The 22500-nt window shown below is 46.3% G+C and overlaps 1 protein-coding gene across 3 annotated transcripts in view; it reads left to right on the top strand.

Annotated features, from left to right (window-relative positions):
• Positions 1 to 22500, top strand: part of si:ch73-138n13.1 (mediator of RNA polymerase II transcription subunit 12) — a 107006-nt gene that overhangs the window by 23085 nt on the left and 61421 nt on the right. For all 3 annotated transcript variants that reach the window (XM_017682176.2, XM_017682175.2, XM_017682173.2), the window contains 4 exons: positions 4307 to 5591; positions 7562 to 7640; positions 12705 to 16187; positions 17864 to 17989. In XM_017682176.2, coding sequence (XP_017537665.1) covers positions 4315 to 5591; positions 7562 to 7640; positions 12705 to 16187; positions 17864 to 17989 — 4965 coding nt within the window. In that variant the 5' untranslated portion in view covers positions 4307 to 4314. The remainder of the gene's footprint in view (positions 1 to 4306; positions 5592 to 7561; positions 7641 to 12704; positions 16188 to 17863; positions 17990 to 22500) is intronic.

The raw sequence follows: 22500 nt of genomic DNA, 5'->3' as shown, positions 1-22500 counted from the left end.
GAGGGGGACGTCTGGTTCCCATCACCACCACTGTGAGGAGCTTTTAGAGGGAGACGTCCGGTTCCCATCACCACCACTGTGAGGAGCTTTTAGAGGGAGACGTCCGGTTCCCATCACCACCACTGTGAGGAGCTTTTAGAGGGAGACGTCCGGTTCCCATCACCACCACTGGGAATGGTTTAGACGTTTATGGCGGATTTCCCTGCACTGTTAACGGTCAGCTCAAGTTAAAATGATGTAGTACAACTTGAGGACACAAGAATGTACACAACTCCAACTTCTTAGTCCTGCTAGACGTTTTTCCTCCTGTTGGCTTGGTCCACTGCAGCACTCAGGAACACGTGAAGCAGCTCAGATTTTAAAGCAGGGCATCGGCTCGTGTGGTGCACCTGTCTAATAATACATCCCAACATCAGGAGGTTGTGAGTTTGAATCCCAGCTGTAGTGTAGCTGCCCATATTCGGAAGCCCAAGAGGAAAATATGCCCAGGTGGGACTGTGTAATAAGGGAGGCGATGATTATTCGACTTGGTCGACTAAAATCGACGACCGAATGAGTTGGCAGCTAATTTAGTAGTGGATTAGTTGGTGACGTCATTGGGAACGCTTTGACATTGCTGCTCACTGGAGACTTAACCACAGCGTGATGCAGCCTCAAGAAGAAAATCCTTCAAAGTGTCGGAGCTAAACTCCCAAATAAAGGTTGCCAGTTGTGCTGTTTGTAATGCCAGCCTTAGCTGGCATGAAGGCACCTCCTCAATGTTTGGAGCATCTGAAGAGGAACCTAGGGTGAAGAAGATATCTCGGTAAGATGCGCCCCCTCCCAAACCGCGTACTAGCTCACTAAATGGTGTGTTAAAACGGCGCATATACAACTAGAAGTGCACAGTGTCGTTTGTGAACATGCACTCACCTGCCACTTTATTAGGTACCCGTTCAGTTAACACAAATAGCTGATCATCCAATCACACGGCTGCAACTCACTGCATTCAGGCGTGTAGAGGTGGTCAAGACGACTTGCTGAAGTGCAGACCGAGCATCAGAACGGGGAAGAAAGGGGATTTAAGGGGCTTTGAACGTGGCGTGGTTGTTGGTGGATGGGCTGGTCTGAGTATTTCAGAAACTGCTGATCTGCTGGGATTTTCACACACAACCATCTCTAGGGTTTACAGAGAACGGTCCGAAAAAGAGGAAATATCCAGTGAGCGGTCAGTTGTGTGGATGAAAATGCCTTGTTGATGTGAGAGGTCAGAGGAGAATGGGCAGACTGGTTCCAGATGATAGAAAGACAACAGGAACTCAAATAACCAACCAGAATCTCTGAGGAACGTTTCCAACACCTTGTTGAAAGTCTGACATGAAGAATTAAAGCAGTTCTGAAGGAAAAAAGGGGTCCAGCCTTTTACTAACGTGGCCAGTGAGTGTGTGTGTGTGGTGATAGTTGTGCTAGTGAGCTAGTTGGCTAATGCTGATGCTAAAAGCTGTCGTACTTCGTGCTCTCAGCTGGAGCACGTTCTCTTTTGAAGTGCAGGTTCTATGGAATCGTTAATGGAGCTGAAACAGAGGAGCAAGTAGCTGTTATTCACGACGACCCTGTTCACACTTTTAAACACCGCATCGCCGCCGCAGGAGAGCGACTACAAGCAGTTCCCTGTTCTCCGTGAACGTTTGGCTCCGTTCGCTCGTTTGGGGAAGTAGTTGTCTGTAAACAGACAGGGCAGCTGGACAAAGGGTCACCGCTGAAATGAAGCGTTTACACGAAATCCTTCATTTAACTGTTCAAACAGAACAAGTTCGCCACTTTCCCCGCCGCTCCGTCAGAGCAGCGGTGGATATCCGCTCTCAGAGGAGGGCGAGAGTCTCACGGGAGCACGGAGAGATCCTGACCTTCCTCCGTTTCACTGAAGACCTGTGACTGTAGAGTTTAGTTTCAGCAGACCGGACCGCAGACTGGACCGCAGACCGGACCGCAGACTGGACCGCAGACCGTTATATTTTAGTAATAATCTGTGTTATTGTATGATAATAAGGTCAGCATCACGCAGCCTGAGCACTGATGGAGCTGCTCTCATTGCTCTGAACACAGTTGGCTTTTGTACTTGACCAGAGTCGCCAACCAGGTTTTGGAAAAGGTTTGTTCTCCATTCCCGACTGTGGAGTGTAAATCTGGGGCCTTTTCTATTCCCGTTTGAGGTAAACAGGTGTAGTCTATCCTGTGGTCACCAGTGCAAACTGAGGCCGATTTCGTTTTCTTGCGAGTTTTCCCATTGATTGAGTCGACCAGACGTTTTGCCTAATTTACATAGCAGAACTTGGACCGACTATAGGATACGTGTAAATTTTCACTAATGACTTAAAGCTACCTCGAGACTGCTGCTTGGTGCAACCGGTTAAATTCTCGTGAACTTGCGTTGAGCTGGCGCGACTGCCTGCAGCTCCTTATTCAAATTACAGCACTTTAGCTCCGCCCATTCACTGAAGTTATAAGCAGTGATTCGTCTCCGACTGCTACTTCAAAGAGCTCATTTACATATCATATCTTTTTTCGTATGTCTTAAAGGCACAGTAACCCGAAACAGCCCACCAGCCTAGTGAGGAGCGTGTGGGTAGACAAACTGCATTGTGATTGACAGCGGTGCAGCTATGGCAACGTAATCAACATGCCAAGTCTGCATGTTTTACTGTGTTAGATTAGATCAGATCAGATTAGATTAGCTGCTTTTATTACTGGGTACTTCCTGTACTGTAAACTAAAGCACTGCCGTAAATGTCCATGCTGTCCACCCTCAGCGCTCCGTTCAGGTTAAAGTACAGTCATAATAATGTAGCAGTTCTCCACTAGTATGCTGATGGGCTGGTCTCTGCCTAGACTCTAGATCTAGCCGAATCGATTTCCCCAACAGGGAGCCCAATCGTCATGTCCAATCAGGGAGATTTAAAGCAGCCACACACACACACACGTCCTGTGTGATTAATGGTCTGCCAGTGTTGTGTAGGACTGTATCTGCAGAGCCAAAGTCCAGCGCAGCAGAACCAGCAGGACTTTCCCTCTGTGTTCAGACACGCCCATAATACGCTACAGTGGAACAGCGCTCTTTCTTGGGTGCAGTCATTTTTCCGTATGAGGCTGGTTTGTCAGTTCTGACATCACATCCAGAGGACAGACAAAGCATATCTGTAACAGTAATAATGTTCATAATAACAGTAACAGCGACAGAAAACACTTGAAGAGGAATTCCGCCAAAATGTTTGCCTAATTAAGTGGTTAGTATGTAAACAGAGCTGTTCTGAGCGGCTTGGTGTGACACACTCTGTTCTAGAGAAACTCAGAATCAGAGCTGTTTACAATGGTGGTGATAGGAACCTGACGTCCACCTCTGTTGCGTCAGGCGGTTGTGAGCTCACTGATATAAATATGAGCGCTTATTAATATTAATATTCTGGTAACTGCAGACAATCCGATTTTGTCAGTAAACTGATCAACACGTTTTGGGCAGTCGGATAAAGGGGAAACCCCAGGTCTACAAGAGTCAGACAGTAATCAGACTTCTGCTTTACAGCTGGACTTAAGAGTAACGTAAAGCTCGAAGTTCGTGCCGCGGCTTTTTTTAAAACATCGCTCCACTTTACCTGAAAATATGAGCACCCGTCGTCTAGAAGATGAAGAATGTTGAAATCTTTCGTTTTGTCCAGCGCACATTTGTTTCAGTGTCGCTCCAGAAGTGTCCTGCTCCGTCTTCTGGTGCCACAGTCTGTCTTCACACATGCACTGACTGAGAAATCTGATCAGATTCAGAGTAAGAGTTTACATGGACTGAGAAATCTGATTACTGAGCTACAATCCAGCCTCTATCAGATTTCCAGACCTTAATCTGATCTAAGAAAGCCACGGGTGCTGTTTACATGATTTAAATAATGAGATAACTGAAGAAATACAATTACGATCAGATTATTAAGTGCGTCTAAACACACTCATTGTTTTACTGTAGTTTTAAGAACTCATGGTGGAGGGATACATTCAGGGCACTGTGCGGCAAAATAGTCCAAAAGAAAATTATTATTATAAATAATTTCAGATTTTCCACAATTTTCCATCATCTACATTCTATATGAGCTCAGAAGACTCGTGTAGGTTCTCTGGAGGTTCTGGATGGTAAATAAAGTGTATATATCTGTGTTGTAGTCATGGCGACGCCTGGTTCCTATCACCACCACTGTAAAGAATGTTTAAAGACAGTTATATTACCATAAGTGCCTTATAAGTAAAGTGAGTTTTTTTTAGTTAATGGGTTTCTCTTCTGTCTCAGGTGCTGTGATGGCTGCCCAGGTGGAAATCGAGGCTGGCCGGCTGCTTCTGAGCCCCCTGACCGACTCCAGTAATAAAGGCCTCATGGAGGGCTCACCTGGACCGCAATCTTCTCTCATCATCAGCCCAGAGCCGAGGAAACCCGTCCCAGGCCCCAAACCCAGACTGACCCCAAAACCTTTTGCTGTGGAGAGAAACCCGACAATACGTCCCATTGTCGCCCCCAAACCTCATCCCAAGCCTAGACCTGAACCTACTCATCTAGCTTCCCCTAAACCGGACAAACCAGAACCTCCAAGTGCCCCCAAACCACAGCCAGCCAGCAAACCCAAGCCAGCGAGTGGACGGCCAACTTCAACTTCTTTTAAACCTGGTCCTACACCTGGTGCAGGCCAGGCCAGCAAACCAGCGGCCCAGACTTTGAAGCCATCACCTACTACAGAACCCAGCAAACCCACACCAACTCAGACTGGAAGTGTCTTTAGAAGAACAAATTTGGGACCCTCCACGTCTCTGCCCAAATCCAGCATCAGTCCACCACGTCCTGCTGCGGAATGGTCTGGGGCTTCTAGACCTAAACCAGCCGGAGCTCCTATCACTAGGGCCAAATCCATGGGCTTCTTACCTGGAGCTGGGACTGAAGGTGATGGAGACAAAGAAGCAGATGACGTCTTCACACCCCAAGAAACTGGCTCCAGAAGCTCCAGACCAAGGCCAGTTTCTGCCATTTTTCTTCAAGATGCACCCCAATCAGAGACCAAAACCACCGCAGCTCCAACTCCAGCACCCCGCTGGATGGCTAGACGTCCACTTTCAGCTGACCTCACATCCAAATTCGAGTCCATTGGACTTTCGCTGCACCGGCAAAGGCCGACAAAGGCGGAGAGCAAGGAGAACACTCCAGAACCTTCGGCACAGGACGTTACAGCACCGGAAGATGTGGGATTCAAAGACAAAGAGCCAGGGGAGAGTGACGGGAAGGTCAAAGCGTCTAGTTCGGAGAAGAAGGAACCCGAAGGGGAGGATACAAAGCTGGAGGAAAAGGGAGGAAGTAGCATAAAGAGGAGGATCAGCCTTCTTCTCGACTCCTCCTCCTCGTCCTTTTCTGTGCCTGTTACGAAGGGGGTGGAGTCCCGGCCACCGGCGCAGCCGATCGCAGACACGGACGGAACCGTAGGGGTCAAACAGCGAATCAAGGAGCTGACCGAAGACTTGTCCACTGCGCCAGCCCCGCCCCAGAAACCTCAGTTTAAGCCCCGCCCACTGCCCACAGATCTTACCAAACGGTAGGAGAAATCTTTTGCATATGTTCTGTTACTTTTGTGTTGTTTTAAGCTGTTTTCACGCAGTGTAACTGCACTTTACACTGTGAGAGCGCTTTATCCCAAATGGAGCACAAAAGAATCTGTTAAATGCATTTAATTACATTAACAGGTGGTAATTATTGTTATTTTTGGGGGTTTTTCTATCTTTTGGACAGAAAGAATACACTACCTATCAAAAATGTGGAGACATTTAATGTTTTAAAATGCTTTTTAATGCCAAAGGGTTTTTTTGGAAATGGGTAATAATTTATATAAGTAGATTTTTATTATTATTTTTTTTAATTAAGGGGAATTTTATTAAATTTTACATCTGAGAGATTCAGAGTGGTTTGGTGTGAAATGGTTCAGATGTCTTCACAGTGGTGCTGATGGGAACCAGAGGTCGCCATTGACTACAGCACTTGGCTACATGACCACAACGTTTTATTTACTATCCAGAACCTCCCGTTTTCTTTGGGGACTCTCTTGCCTCCCAGCACCCTGCATGCTTCTAGTACCTTTCTGTGAGGGAGGTTTTAGAGGTGGACGTCTGGTTCCTATCACCACCACTATAAACAGTCCCGACTCGAAGTTTCTCTAGAACGGAGCGTTTGCACATGTGACATTCTTAAATAAATCTTTATTTAATTAATGATTTGTCTTTAATTTGCCAAGAAATTGAGAAATGAGAATTTTTTTTTATAGTACATATTTTGAAACACTAGGTGTCCCTAAACTTTTGGCAGGCTGTGTTCTTGCACAGTGCCTAGTAGTGTTAGTGCATTAACAGGTGTATCCATGTGTGCTGTAAGTTTGTTTATGTGTACACAGAGGTATTTAGGTGACCTTAAGTGTCTGTTTGACCACGTGTGGTGAACAGATCGAGGTCTGTGTGTGAAGCCAGCTTCCTTAACCGTGACCACCTGCTTTCGTTTTGCTCTTCGTTTCTTTAATGCGTTATTATAGGAAATGTTTAAATATCTTTCATATGAAATTTCCTTTACAGCCGTACTCAATAGTTTGTGCTCCCCTGGTCTAGCTGTGAATAAGTAAACACATCCTCTACAGAGAGCACACTTTTGCACATTTTCAATGCACAGATTCGGTTTATTTAAATTTAATTTATAAATTAAAATTTAAAACGTGCTTTTTTTTGCACAGGCCATGTCTGTTTTATTTCTTCTAATTGCTTAAGTGAGTTAAATTGTGCAGAAGTTTGTCTCTGTAGACCAGAGTTTGGCAACTTGCGGCTGTTTTCCTGCCCTGTCACGGCTCCACAGCTGAATCAGATCAGTAGGTAATAATAAAATAATCCTCCTCTACAGTAAAATAAAGCTCTGCTGATCCTTCAACTCAGTTTAACAGTAAATGGTCTTAAACGCTGGAGTTAATGTAGAACTGCTGATTCACCCTTTAACCCTGAAGATCAGCGCAGACGGCTGGTCACCATAGCAACACAGACGACAGTCTCGCCCAGCTAGTAGCTACGAAACGGTAAAGAGAGAGATTTAAGACGGACGTCGATAATCTGGAGACGAATGGACTGATTAGTGTTTATAGTCACTATGACCACTTTGGAAATGCTGATTGCAGATGAGCGTAATTTTATAGCCTACTTACTGATATACTGAGGCTTCCTGGAGATTTTAGCGTCGTACAGTTTAAACCAGCAGTGTAAGAAACTAACTTTCCTTTGATTTTCTTGTTTGTGTTTTTGGTATGTGTCGATTTATAAGAGGGGAAAATAAAAGTAGCAGATAAAACTGGAGAAAAAACGGTTCAGGGAAAGTAAAAAGCCACGCAAGACTCAACCAAAGTGTTGGTTTATGTTAAATATGAATAAGAAATATGATGAATGGTGACTTTTCTTTGTTAATTATGTGGTAATGTCTGGGAAGCCATGAATATCAGTGTGAGCGTCCGTTCTTAACGATGTGCTGATGTGTTCACAGCTTTGCGTCGGATGCGGAGAGCCCCAGCTCCGCTGAGCCCAGAGGCCTTCAGGAGGGCGCTGAAGATCTCAGCAGGAAGGTGAGAACATGGACTGGACTTCACTGCTGCGGTTAGGCTTTGATCGCGATGCACCTTCCAGTGTGTTTAAACTTCTGCTTTTGTTAGATCGCATGAAAACCCTGTTCAAGCAGAACACCTGCAGAACCTGATCTGGAGCTGTGATTGGTCAGGATGCTCAATAGACAGAGGAAAACACCTGTGATTGGTCAGTGGGCTGATTTGCATATTGCAGCCTGCTGTGATATCAGTGAGTGTGTTTACATGCACTTAATAATTGGACAGCTACAGAAAATCCGACTTCTGCTTTACAACCAGCCACTAAACTCACAGAAGAAGACGTGACGTGAACATGATGTTAAACTCGAACTTTGCGCCGCTTTACCTGAAAATGTGAACAGGCATCGTCTGGATGATGAGGAATATTTAAACCCTTCATTTCGTCCGGCGTGTATTTGGTGCCGCCGCCTGTTTTCGCTCATGCTCAGACTGAGAAGTCTGAAAGAAATCCGAGTGAGAGCTCACAGCGCTGAGAAATCCGCCTACTGAGCTAAAACCCAGCCTCTTTATCAGATTTCTTCATCCCATTTCTTGACCTTGACTCCTCTGGTCTAAGAAATCAGTGAGTGCTGTTTACACGACGATTTGAATAATCAGATAACTGCAGAAATCCGATTATGATCGGATTATCGAGTGCATGTAAACAATCTCAGCAAAGACCATCCGTCAACAAATTATATACAAGATATAATATGATACGTTAGACTTTCTGTGTTGTTCAAGTCTCATCTGTGTATTAAAGAGTATTAAAGGGCCCATATCATGGAAAACTGAGTTTTCCAAATTTTAACAAAAAAAAAAAAGTTTGGTGTAATATGTAAACGCACTGAATGATAAAAAACAACAACGCGCCATTTACTCTCCAGTCCAAACAATCCGTTTATGTGAAGCTCAGCCCATTTTCACTATGTTGCTTTTGTGATGTCACACAAACCAACACTTTTATGTCAGCAGTCTACAACAGTCTAGCCTTTAAATGCTGTTGAAGTTATAAGGAGAATTTCGGCCTGGACCACTTTTTGAACACGGCAGCCAATCAGAACAGAGCTCATTTACATATGTGGGCCTTAAAGGTACAGTGACAAAAACACAGCCTGTTTACTTGGTGATAAAGAGAGGATGAAAAATGATGCATTGTTACTTTATGACTGTTTTCGGGACACAAACATGTCCAGCAAAAGTGTTAGATATGAGCCCTTTTAAGTGTTTTTATCCATAAGCATGAATTGTACCTGGTTAGCTGGGCGGCTTTACGGAGGAAGGCTATTGTTAGAAGGTCAGTGGTGGACGTTGGGCTGTGAGATGAAGTGAATTGTGATAAATAATTATACAGTAAGTAAATTATAACTGAGCGTTTGATATTTTCATTAAAGGACCCGTCAGTGAATCCGGATTTCTGATGTTGTATCGTTGTGGGCCGCAGAATGATTTGTCAGTGAGAGGCTGAATTGGGGAAAGGATCGTCCTGCTGGCTGACAACTGCTATTACACTCAGTCCACTTATCAAAAGTACACAGTGGTTATGAGATAAATGCGGCTTTTGGTAGCTGAGATTCTGAAGGTCAGTAAACCTGCGCTGTGAGTTCACTAATAACACCTCACCTGCTCTGCTGAAAGACACCAGAGCCACACCTGGATTAAAGCACACCCACATCTGTATCATCTGCTCGCACAGAGCAGCTACTATGTGGGTGGTGGGTCATTCTCAATACTGTAGTGACACTGACATGGCGGTGGTGTGTTCGTGTATGTTGTGCCGGTCTGAGTGAATCAGACACAGCAGTGTCTCTGCTGGACTGAGAACAGTCCACCAACCAGAAATATCCAGCCGACAAGGTGGACCGACAAGGTAGGAGTGTCTAATAGAGCGGACGGTGAGTGGACACAGTGTTTAAAACTCCAGCAGCACTGCTGTGTCTGATCCACTCAGACCAGCGCAACACACACTCTGCAGTGCTGAGAATGACCCACCACCTAAACAGTACCTGCTCTGTGAGGGTCCATGGGGGTCCTGACCGCTGAAGAACAGGGTAACAGAGTATCAGAGAAACAGATGGACTACAGTCTGTAACTGTAGAACTACAGAGTGCAGCTATACGGTCAGTGGAGCTGATAAAGTGGACAGTGAACGCAGAACCGAGGAGGTGGTCAGAACGTTATGTACACAGGCTCCACACAGAGCATGTGACTAACAGAGAGGCTTGTTTGTGCCGTCTGGGGCGCTGTGGAGTTACTGCCTGTGTGTCGTGTTACCGTCAGTAAAACGTGATGCGTGTTTTTACTGTCAGCAGCTGGAGGTCCAGGGCTGATCTTGCACGTTTGATTAAATCCTTGTGTGAACACGACTGGAATCTGCAGCTTTGCATGTTTTTCACGTTCGATTTCCATGTCATTTTCCTCTCGTTTTGAGCCGAGTGTCTTTCCCAGACTCGTTCTCTGTTCCTCATACCACCTTTTATTGTCCATTCAAGCTGCACTTTTTACTAGTTATAATTGCATAATAGTTCCCAGAAAGTCTTCACAGTGCAACAGGGACTCGACCACAAATGACAACCCATAAGTGGCCTCACCCTTGGCCGTCCCTCAGCTTTGAGAGAGAGAGAGAGAGAGAGAGACGGTGTGAGAGAGAGAGAGAGAGAGAGAGAGAGAGAGAGACGGTGTGAGAGAGAGAGAGAGAGAGAGAGAGAGAGAGAGAGAGAGAGAGAGACTGTGTGAGAGAGAGAGAGAGAGAGAGAGAGAGAGAGAGAGACAGACGGACGGTGTGAGAGAGAGAGAGAGAGAGAGAGACAGACGGTGTGAGAGAGAGAGAGAGAGAGAGAGAGAGAGAGAGAGACGGTGTGAGAGAGAGAGAGAGAGAGAGAGAGAGAGAGACAGACAGACGGACGGACGGTGAGAGAGAGAGAGAGAGAGAGAGAGAGAGAGAGAGAGACAGACGGTGTGAGAGAGAGAGAGAGAGAGAGAGAGAGAGAGAGAGAGAGAGAGAGAGACGGTGTGAGAGAGAGAGAGAGAGAGAGAGAGAGAGAGACAGAGAGAGAGAGAGAGAGAGAGAGAGACAGACGGTGTGAGAGAGAGAGAGAGAGAGAGAGAGAGAGAGAGAGAGAGAGACAGACGGTGTGAGAGAGAGAGAGAGAGAGAGAGAGAGAGAGAGAGAGAGAGAGACAGACGGTGTGAGAGAGAGAGAGAGAGAGTCGGTGTGAGAACACAGAACAGATGAACCGGACCTGTTTCAAAAAGGCATTGCCCATGTCAGAGAGGTGTGGTGCCGGCAGGTGTGTAACCCGAGACGCAGCGTTAGTCATCTCCTGATTATGAAAGGTGGGGAGAGAGCGAGCGAGAGAGGGAGGGAGAGGGAGGGGTAAAGGGTAAAGCGAGAGAGAATAATGTGCGGGATTTGATTGGCGCCCCTTCTTACATTCACGACCGCAACAAAGGCCAAGTTCTCCCCCCTCGCTGTCTGCTTACGGCAGAGCCTGTTACCCTGCTCTGTCTTTGTCCTTCTTTTTCATTGGTGTCTTTAACAATAGAAAGGTGAGAACAGCAACGCAGAAGAAGTAAAAGTTAAATCAAATAAACATAGCAGGTTATATTACTAGAGAAAGCGATTAGACAAATGATGAAACACAGGAGTGCAAACTGGGGGACTACATTTAGGCCATTCAGTTCTATGGCAGGTATAAACACTATAAATTACAGTAAAAATAGTTTGAGCACCCATAGTTCTAACTGAAAATAATCCAAGGAGTGATTTTTAGATAAGATTACTGTTTATTGGCTGAGTTTAATCAATTGGAGGGAAGGGAAAAACAAAAGGTACAATACAAAGTGTGCCAAAACTTTTGCACAGGCCACATTTTATGTATTATTTTTTCCAAAATGTGAAATTCAGCAAATGAACAGTGTTTGTGGATGAAAATGTGCAGACGTGTGTCTCTATACAGGATGTGTTCACTTATTTTGAGTTAGAAACTCAACAAAAACAATGCAGTTTGACTGGGAGCACAAACGTTTGCACATGGTTGTGTACTAAAAGTAAATGACCGTAAAAATGTGTGTGTACTTAAGCAGTAGAACCCGAGAGGGAGTGTGTTATCCTGTAATATCATCCCGGCTGTGATCTGGTGTCTGTAGATCATCCCAGCCGTGATGTTCTTGGTGATAACTCCCTCCTCCAGTGCTCTACTGCTTTAATACAGCAGTTAAATAAATACAGTAAGAAATGAATAAACTGGCCGTGAACGCGGCTTTAATATGTTTTAATGTTCAGCTCCTTCCTCCTAATTAGAGCTCCTTAACGAGCAGCTCGTTGCTACGTCAGAGTAACGAGCTCCGCCCACTCGCTGCTCAGCCGGCAGTTCGTTCTCCAGCTCCTTACACTAAATTCCCAAACTGTCGTCACCACTGAGCAGCTTTACAGTCGGCAGCTGTGACAGAAGAACAGCTGAACAACCTGGAATCAGCCAGAAATGAACCCAACACCATTCGCCAATTCGCCAGACGTGTCTATATGTGTGTGCATATATATATATATATGTGTGTGTGTGTGTGTGTGTGTGTGTGTGTGCATATATGTGTGTGTGTGTGCGCGCATATATATGTGTGTGTGTGTGTGTGTATATACATAAATGATGTCAAACTGAAAATGAAAAAATTGGGCATAGAAGTCTTTGTTCTTACAGTTCTGATGTATATCACTTGTCGTTTTGCCCAGATTTTCTTGTGCAGTATCACAGCATGTGCAAATTGACCCTTACACTGTGTGACTGCAGTGATGGCACACGTCCACGTTAAGAAAAGTGTTTGCTCACCACTCTTGCTGTAGAAAGCTGTAATTACTCATGGACACTGCTAGGACTGCTTTTGTTGCATTATAATTTTAGAGTTTGAGGTGTTCCACTTGAGATTCTTGCTGATTCAGGATTTGTTACACACAAAAAGAGCAAGAAGAGTCTTGGCTGATTGTGCATGTTACATTTTTCACCAAATTGTCAGTGAAATAACAAAGTTGCTTCTGCTTTTATTTTCCAGTCTGAGGACCCCTTTTCCACTGGACTGTCAAAGACCTTTGATGACAGAAGGCTACAGGACGACTTGTCTGTCCTGTCTCCTAGCAGCAGTGGGATGCAAACAGTCCGAGCTTCGATGTTTGATAATGTGGTGGAAAGGCACAGTGTTCAAATGGTGGAGGACAGCAGCAGCTCTGCAGGTCCAGTGGTGAAGCCCATGCCTAGACGGAATATCTCTCTCCGAGCTAAAGCAGACAGCGTCCCTAAAGCTCTGAAGGATGAAGAGGATAGTAGTTTGGTCACAGCAACTTACAGGGAGCCGGAGTCGCCCTCCAGCCCCCAGCGAGTGGAGCACGTTTTCGACACCTTGGCTGCTGTTGAAGAGATTCGTGCAGTCAGTGAGAGCGTACCGGCCGCTCACCTAGAAGACCGGGCTCTCACTCTCCGTTCTCGAAGGTCTGAGGGGTCAGAAAAGCCGCAGCAAGCAATTGGAGGTCTAGCTGAAGATAGCTTAATCCTGGGATACAACAACCAGTTTAAGGATAAAGATGTACTTCCAACTGACTCCACTACAGAGCCTTGTACCACCCGGGTCCTCAGAGTGGGGGCGCTGCACAAGTGGGTGGAATCAGAAACTAAGGATGTGGAGAGTGATAAGCAGAGAGAGATGGTGAGGAAGATGGAGGAAGAGATCCAGAGGCAGATGGAGGTTCACATGGCTGCCAGAGCTGACTTGGAAGAGGAGGAGCGGGAGGCGGAGAGGCAGAGGCACGTGGAGGCGGAGAGGCAGAGGCAGGTGGAGGCGGAGAGGCAGAGGCAGGTGGAGGCGGAGAGGCAGAGGCAGATGGAAGCGGAGAGGCAGAGGCAGATGGAAGCGGAGAGGCAGAGGCAGATGGAAGCGGAGAGGCAGAGGCAGATGGAAGTGGAGAGGCAGATGGAAGTGGAGAGGCAGAGGCAGATGGAAGCGGAGAGGCAGAGGCAGATGGAAGCGGAGAGGCAGAGGCAGATGGAAGCGGAGAGGCAGAGGCAGATGGAAGCGGAGAGGCAGATGGAAGTGGAGAGGCAGAGGCAGATGGAAGCGGAGAGACAGAAACAGGCAGAGAGAAGAAGGGAAAGAGAAGAAGCAGCAGCAGCCGCCAAAAGGCCGAAGATGGTAGAAACTGAAGAGCAACCAACACCCAGGCCAAGGGCCACCTACTTTGCTCTAACGGGTCAGTTAAATGAGACCGTACACCAGACAGCCGGAGTGGATCAGCGAGGGAAAACTGAGGAACATGTGAAGACAGAAGTGCCGTTTGATGACTTTTCTGTAAAAAGTGGCAGGTGGGGCTATCCAAGTAGATCAGCTTCCATAAGAAGAAACCCTTCGATGGACCCTACGCTTCTAAAACGTTCGGCAGAGGAATGGCGGAGAAGTGAAGGTAGAGAAAGAACGCAAAGGAATTCAACACCACTGAAAGATAAAGCAATAGAGGAGGGTCTGGAGATGGAGAAGCAGAAGCTAGCAGAGTATGAAAGGATAAAAGACTTGGAGAGGCAGAAGAAACAGAGGGAATTGGAGATTGAGAAACAGAAAGAAATTGAAAGGGAACGAAAGAAGGAAATGGAAAGGCAAAGGGAGTTGGAGAATGAAAGAGAGAGAGAAAGGGAGATGGAACGTCAGAAGGAGATCGAGAAACAGAGGGAACTGGAGAGGCGAAGGGAACTTGAACGACAGAAACAACTGGAAAAGGAACGTCAAAAACAGATAGAATATGAGAAGAGGAAGGCAGCAGAGAGGGAACTCGAACAACAAAGGGAGTTTGAGAGACAACGACAGAAGGAATATGACAGAGAGAAGGAGAGAATGTTGGACCAGGAAAGGCTAAAGATGAGAGAGTTTGAGAAACAGAAAGAAATCGAAAGACAGAAACAGAAGGAGATTGAGAGGCAGAAAGAGCTGGAAATGCAGAGAGAGCTGGAAAGACAGCGAGAACTGGAGAGACAGAGGGAGCTTGAGAAAGAAAGGCAGAGACAGAGGGAACTTGAAAGGCAAAGAGAGCTTGAAAGACAGAAAGAACTGGAAAGGCAAAGGGAGCAGGAGCGACAACAGGAACTAGAAAGACAGAAACAGAAAGAGCTGGAGCACCAGAGGGAGATGCAGTGGTGGATGCAGTCGGAACGACAGAAAGCAGAGGAAAGAGAGAGGCAGAGAGAGCGAGAAGAACTTGAGAGACTCAGGGAGCTTGAGAAACGTCAGCTTCTTGAGTTCCAGCAGCAGAAAGAGAGTGAGAGACGAGCTCAGCAGGAGAGAGAGAAGGATAAACATGCTGCAAGGCCGAATAAAGAAAGAGATGAAGAGTTGCAGAGGGTGGCTGAATGGAACAAGCAGGAGAATGAACAAGAAAGGAGAACAGCAGGGTCTCCTTTAAGGCCGAAAGTGCTAGATCTAGATTCAGTTTCTTTGGGTGATAGGGATGGAAGCCCCACAGGCAGATGGAAGCAACCTTCACCTCATGCTGAGGAAGCGTACAGACCATCTATCCTGGACATAGATTCCTTCAGGAACCAAACACAACCTGAGGCTTCTGTGGACCCTTTTGGTATGCCAGAATTTGCTTTGACCAAACCGGTTACTCCAGTTCACCCTCAAACCTTGCTGCAGAATCTCCAGCCCAACACAGTCCCTCAACACCAGCAACAGGGTATCCCTCAGCCTCAATACCAGCTTCAGCAACAATTCCAATCTCAGCCAATTCAGCCTCAAGCCCCCTTGCAGAATCTCCAACCCAGCACGATCCCTCATTACCAACAACAGGGTATTCCTCAGCCTCAGTACCAGCTTCAGCCTCAGTTTCAGTCACAACCCAACCCTGCTCCCCAGCCTGTGTACCAGCTGCCTCAGTTCCAGTCTCAACCACAGCCTTCCTTCCATCCTTCCGAGCAAGCAAATCAGCAAACACCCCTGCAACCCCAAACCTTTGGTGCAGAAAGACCTAAAACACAACCCCAGGCCTTTTCTCAATTAGACTGGGCCTCTGGAGTCTCCCAGCTTGGCTCAGGGTGGCACTCTTCTCAAGCGGCACCTTGGGGTATGTCGCAGGGTGAAGTTGCCGTGGATGAACCTCCGTGGATTACTGCCACAGAAGGCTCCAGAAGACCCATTAGCACAAGGCTGAGCGTAGAGCAGATGCTTCAACGGCAAGAAGACAGAGTTTCAGGATCTGTCCTGAGCCCAACTTCAGCACCCTCAGTGACCCCAATACAAACCCCTGCTTTCGCATCTTCAGTGGTTTCAAACCAAGGTCCTACTATGCCACCTGTGTCCAGCATAGGAACCTCCCCGTTCTCACTTTTGACTCCAGAGAGAGTCTGGACCACACCTACAGACGGAGCTTCTGCGCCAGCCTCCCTGCCCAGGAGAGAGGCCCAGACCTCTTTGGCGGTTGAACCAATCTGGACACCAAATTGGGAGCTGGCATCCCAGGAACTGAACCAGGCACAGCAAAGGAACAAAGGGACTCAGGTGAGTAGGTGCACACATTGGTGCCAATGTACAGTAAGGCTGCAGTGATTAGTGACAGTCAATTGGTCGTCAGCAATGTATTGTAAAAGCAGATTTGTTGACTAGGGATGCACAATCGCAATTGGCCGACAGCAGAACTGACAGATGTATTATTAGCCATAGAGAATGGTTTATTCTCATAAGTAATCCAGAAAAACTCAAATGCGTTTATTTCAGACTCTATACTGTTAGCCCGTTAACAATGGAGCAGTTTTACTGAACCTAAATGAGCACAACATTATATTTTGTCAATGACAAGCAACGATGAGTGCTACACCACAAATTGTTCAGCTGCATGTGATCCTGCAAACAAAAGCCCATTACTCCAAAAAGACTCCTGCAAAAAATGCCTTCAAGAAAGCTGAAGTCTGCTTCTTCAGTCGTGGGCTGGAGGTTAGGGAACCAGCCCTGTGACCGGATGGTCGCCAGTTCGATCCCCTTGGCTGACAGTTCATGACTGAAGTGCCCTTGAGCAAGACACCTAACTCCCACTTGGTCGCTGGGCACCGTGGATAGGGCTGCCCACTGCCCCGGGCAAGTGTGCTCACTGCCCCCTAGTGTGTGCGTTCCCTAGTGCATGTGGGTGTTTCACTGCACAGATGGATTAAATGCGCAGATCTAATTTCAGTGTACCAAAAAAAAAAAACAGTTGGCAAAATGGTTCTAAAATAAAATTTAAAAAATAAAATAAATATTCAGTGGCTCTTTGTAGGCATTTTCCCGTTCCAGCTTCTTGCTCAAATTTTCCATTCCACCTTAAATGATGTAGCAGTTACATTGAAAATGGGAAAATTAGAACAAGAAGCATCCAAATACGCTGATGCCAGAATGCAACTGCTGCATCATTTAAGGTGGAATGGAAAATTAGAGCAAGAAGCTGGCGAAAAGGAAGTCTTGTCTGCCTTGATTAAGCGAGTACTTGAATGTTTAAAATGCCCACACCTGCTCATAACGGTGATAAATTAGTTAAGATTAGCTAACACGAGCTGAAGTTCAGGGCTTACCTGTTCAGGAGAAAACCAGCCAGCTCTGAATCCATCTTAAAGTCCTTCTAGGCTCAAATCTATCTGAATTGGAAATGAGCAGTGGGTGGGATCACAGGGCAAAACACAAGCAAGCTTTCCACTCTGGAACAGATATTTCAAAGATACTGGCTGCAGCGCTGCCAACGGAGAAGCCAGCATTTCAGCTCGGCATGCTTCCTTAATCTCTGATCACAGGTCATGGTCGTTTAATGATTTAGTACGCACAGTCAGGACATCTTTACTTATTTCATAGTCTTGATGTGTTCGTTATTGTTCTAAAATGTGGGGGAAAACAATAACAAAGTAAGAAACTCACATTTTACTGCTAATTTTTGCACAATTGTGTGTTAAATTAAGCAAATAAACGGTCATTGTGCATTAAATGTGCAGAAGTGTGTTCTCTGTTGAGGATGTGCTCACTTAGATCGGTCAGGCGTAACATCCTGACCACCTCCTTGTTTCTACACGACGGTACACAAACTTTTCACACGACTGTTGATATGTCCATATCTTTGACAGCTACTGTCAGCGCCTGCATTGTTTGTTATGTAGAACTTTAACTGTGTGTGTGTGTGTTTGTGTGTGTGTGTGTGTGTGTGTGTGTGTGTGTAGGATGCGTCACGGATGCGATCAAGGAGCGTTAGCCGGCGGTCCGCTCCCGCCGAGAGTTCTGTAGACGGCCCACTGTCGCGGATCAGGAGCCGCAGTGCGCACAGAGAGAGAGTGCGGCCCAGCTGGGTGAGTCAGGAGATAAAAGCACAGACACACAGAGAAGATGACCGAGTTGGTACACAAACATGCAGAGATCTAGGCGAGTCTGAATGCTCTCACGCTGAGAACAGCCGAGCAGAGTGAGTCAGACAGGTAAACACCCAAACACACGTATTTGCACTGCCCCTCAGACGTCTGCAGTCGCGGCTCAGTGTTTTTAATCATATAAAGCTGATTCAGCTGCTCATACATGATCTTAACATATGAGTCCTTTGCAACTTCACACTTTCCAAGTAAACAATCCGAATAAAAAGGTGTAGAAATGTACATTGAGTGATGAAGAGATCTGAAGATGACTCTAAAATGACCTAGAACGCCGTTGGCCATCAACAGTTGAGGTGTTATAGGGGGTATTTCACAAAGCAGGATTTCTCATAGCCAGAGTGCTTAAAGAGGAACTCCAACAATTGTTCCAGTTCTCTGCATAATTAAATAAAGATGCAAAACAGAGTCGTTCGGAGTGGTTTGGTGTGAAAAGCTCTGTTCTAGAAAAACTTGTCAGAACCGCTCACAGTGGTGGTGATGGGAACCAGACGTCCCCCTCTAAAAGCGCCTCACAGAAAGTTCCTACATGATGCGGTTATGAAGTCACTGCCTGATGACCGAGACGCTGCTTTGCGAAAGTTTTGAAAGTGTAATATCTATTCGTGGTGGAGGGAGACATGCAGGGCATTATACAGCAAAATAGTCCCCAAGTTCACCTTTAAGCCCAAAGATGAGGATTGTCCAATAGAAATGTCCCCGTCTTCTTTTTTCTATTGGCCAGGCTTGAGTTTGGGTTCACTTAAGTTATCTGGCTAAACTGAGAAGTCCTGCTTTGTGAAATAGCTTACAAGTTATAAGATAGGACTGCAAGTTCTGAGGTCAGGACTCTTGCCAGTCAAGTTCTTCCACACCAAACTGGCTCATCCACGTCTTTATGGACCTGCTTTGTGCACAGGAAGGGGCCGTCCCCAAACTTTCAGTCTAACTCCTGAAAAACACCCCCACACCATGATCCCCCCTCCACCAAACTTTACACTCGGCACAATGCAGTCAGACAAGTACCGTCTCCTGGCAACCGCCAAACCCAGACTCGTCCATCAGATTTCCAGACGGAGAACCGTGATTGGTCACTCCAGAGAACTCGTCTCCACTGCTCTAGAGTCCAGTGGCGCCGCTTTACTCCACTGCATTCCACGCTTTGCACTGCGCTTGGTGATGTAAGGCTTGGATGCAGCTGCTCGGCCATGGAAACCCATTCCATGAAGCTCTCTATGCTGTTCTTGAGCTGATCTGAAGGCCACATGAAGTTTGGAGGTCTGTAGTGATTGACTCTGCAGAAAGTCGGTGACCTCTGCGCACTATGCCCCTCAGCATCCGCTGACCGCTCTGTCATTTTACGTGGCCGACCACTTCGTGGCTGAGCTGCTGTCGTTCCCAGTCACTTCCACTTTGTTATAATCCCACTGACAGTGGACTGTGGAATATTTAGTAGTGAGGAAATTTCACGACTGGACTTGCTGCACAGGTGGCGTCCGATCACGGCACCACGCTGGAATTCACTGAGTTCCTGAGAGCGACCCATTCTTTCACTAATGTCTGTAGAAGCAGTCTGCAGGCCTAGGCCACGGAAGTGACTGGAACACCTGAATTCAATGATCTGGATGGGTGAGTGAAAACTTTTGGCAGTACAGTGTGTGTATATATTTTTCCAGTATATTGGAAGTGTCCTCTGAAGAGGTTGTTAACGTGCTGTTAATTTTTGCCTAGAATATTGATGACGGCACGACAATTGACCAAACCTTTGCGTGAGACTGTAAGATATTACCATCAAGAATTTCTGGAAAAAAGATTCTTAGCATTTAAGCACTGAGTGGACGTATTGTGGCTGATGCATAATTTATTGGATGACATACTGGACGGCATTTGTAGTGCTTTACTGACCGATATGTCCGCAGGTCATTAATTATTGTGAAGCTAAACACAAAAGACTTTACACACACACTTCAGTATAAACTAACACAAACCTGGTGCAGCCCAGCCCAGTTCTGTTGGACGTCCTTAAACCTTGGCGTACGCCCTGCGGTGTAGAGGGAAATCCTGCTTTGAGAAACTCCCTCCTGTTTATTTGCGCCAGCCATATTTCGCAGAGCTCTGCCAAGCAGGGTGGAAGTCACTGAGATGTTTTCCGTCACATGGTAGACGTTTCAAAATCTCAGCCTGGCAGCCACATTTTAGATTCTGAGACGAGTGTTGACTCAATAAAACCAGTGAAACTGTTCAGCGTTCCTAATTGACCTCTCCAGGCTCGGCTCACTAATGCATTATTATGCAACTGCTGGCAGAAATCCCATTCAACTTAATGAGGAACCGCAGAGCACAGCTTAGTTGTTTTATTGCGATCTGTAGGTGTCTGTCGTCATGTCACCGGGCAGCTTCGCCTTCTTGATGTCGCTCCAGGCCGCATGCTGGATGAGGTATGGGAGTGAAGAAGCCTGAATCCGATCCGGTCCCGTAACAAATCTGTAGTAGCTCTCGCTCAAACCGTGGGGTGCATTACTGTTAGCCCACTTCTAGACGCTCATCTTAAAGAGGAGACCCGCCAGTTTTTCATTTCTGCCTGTTTAAATGATCTACAGAGTCATTCAGAGCGGCTTGATGTGAAATTCTTCATTCTTGAGAAATTCATAGAGTCCGAACTGTTCACAGCGGTGGCAATAGGAACCAGACGTCCACCTCTGAAAGCTCCCTCAGGGGAAGTTGATGGTTCTGAATACACAGCCTGACGTGTGAGACGCTGTTTCACGGTAGTTTTGATCTAATGTATCTTCTACAGCTTGTTTTATTCTATTCATGGCTCTGGGATACATGGAGGGTGTTATAAGGCAAAGTAGACCTTGGATGCCTCCTGGTGGGGGTGTTCCAGACTCGGCCCGGGTCGTCCTAGGACCCGCTGGAGGGATTACATCTCCAAGTTGGCCTGGGAGCGGCCCCGGGAATGAGCTGGAGGAAGTTGCTGAGGGCAGGGTTGTCTGGGATTCTCTGCTCTCCCAACTGCTACCGCGACCCTATCTGGACTAAGCGGCCAACGACGATGATGATGATGATGATGGTGGTGGTGGTGATGATGATAATGATGATTTTCCAGTCATTAAAATTAGACGTGTAGGTTCAGTGGTGACTTTGGATCGTACATAAAATGGCTGTGTTTGCGTCGTAGTTCCACCGCCACTAAAGACCTCAGACCATATAGAACCATTTTCGAAAAGGTTCTATATGGAAACTTCTACAACACATTCTCCCTCAGTCTGAAGAACCCTTTTATCATGCAGAGGGTTCTTTGAGTGTTCATGCTTCCATATAGAACCGTTTTCTTTTGTGAAGATCCCTTGAAGAACCATCTTTTTAAGGGAGTATGTCAAGCTTGTAACACTAGAACGCTTTGTGGTGCTATATAGAATCCTTTTCAAGAAGGTTCCATATAGAACCTTCTACAACACATTCCCCATCAATCTGAAGAGCCCTTTCACCATGCAGAGAACACTTTTATCATGCAAAGGGTTCGTTGAGTGTTCATGGTTCTGTATAGAACCATTTTCTTTACTAAAGAACCCTTGAAGAATCATCTTTTTAAGGGTGTAGGTCAAGCTTATAACAATAGAAGAACCCTTTAAAGTGCAATGTAGAACCCTTATTGAGACAGTTCTATACAGAACCATCAACACATTCTCCATTGATCTGAAGAACCCTTCTTGGTGCTATGTACAACTCTTTTTTTTTTTTTTTTTTTTTTTCCCTCCGCGACACATTCTTCATCCGTCTGAAGAGCCCTTTCACCATGCAGAGAGCCCATTAATCATGCAAAGGGTTCTTTGAGCCGTCATGGTACTTTATAGAACCGTATTATCTGCTTGAAGAACCGTCTTTTTAAGGGTGTAGAATGGAATTCTCACTGACGTTCCGCGAAACCCGGCCAGCCTAGCAACAGTAGCTATGCAGGACTGTGTTTGTGGGTGGAGCCTGGACAGGCCAGTCCATTGCAGCTTCATTGTAAATGTTCTAATGTGAATGAATTGGGCTGGTGAGTCCACACAGCTGTCAGCTGCCCTTTGGAGTCGAGGCCTTGCTGGGCTGTGATTGAACCTGTTTGTGTGGGAGGAGCAGGAATGCAGGCGGCTGACAGTTACAGGAGCGCCTCGGAGTTGACTAATCCCAGAGTTATTCCCTTTTATATCCTGTGCACGGATACATGTCGAATTTTAGTGGTTTATTTTATGGGAGTTAATTTGGGATTTTCCACATGCAGTTTCGCTTCATGTACACATCTGTTATTAGTGGGAATTAACCTCTGTACAGGCCAAGTGCACATAAACACCCAGAGGTTCCTGATAGACAGGTTCCTCTGGTTCCTGGACATATTTTTCTATCCTTGGGTGAAATTAATGATTGATGATCACCTGACGGTTTGAGAAGATTGTGTGCGTTGGGGAGGTCAG

Source organism: Pygocentrus nattereri, chromosome 29 (assembly GCF_015220715.1).
Source record: "Pygocentrus nattereri isolate fPygNat1 chromosome 29, fPygNat1.pri, whole genome shotgun sequence".
In the NCBI taxonomy this organism is placed as follows: domain Eukaryota; kingdom Metazoa; phylum Chordata; class Actinopteri; order Characiformes; family Serrasalmidae; genus Pygocentrus; species Pygocentrus nattereri.
The sequence above is the reverse complement of the archived record's forward strand: the minus strand, read 5'-3'. Positions and strand labels throughout refer to the sequence as shown.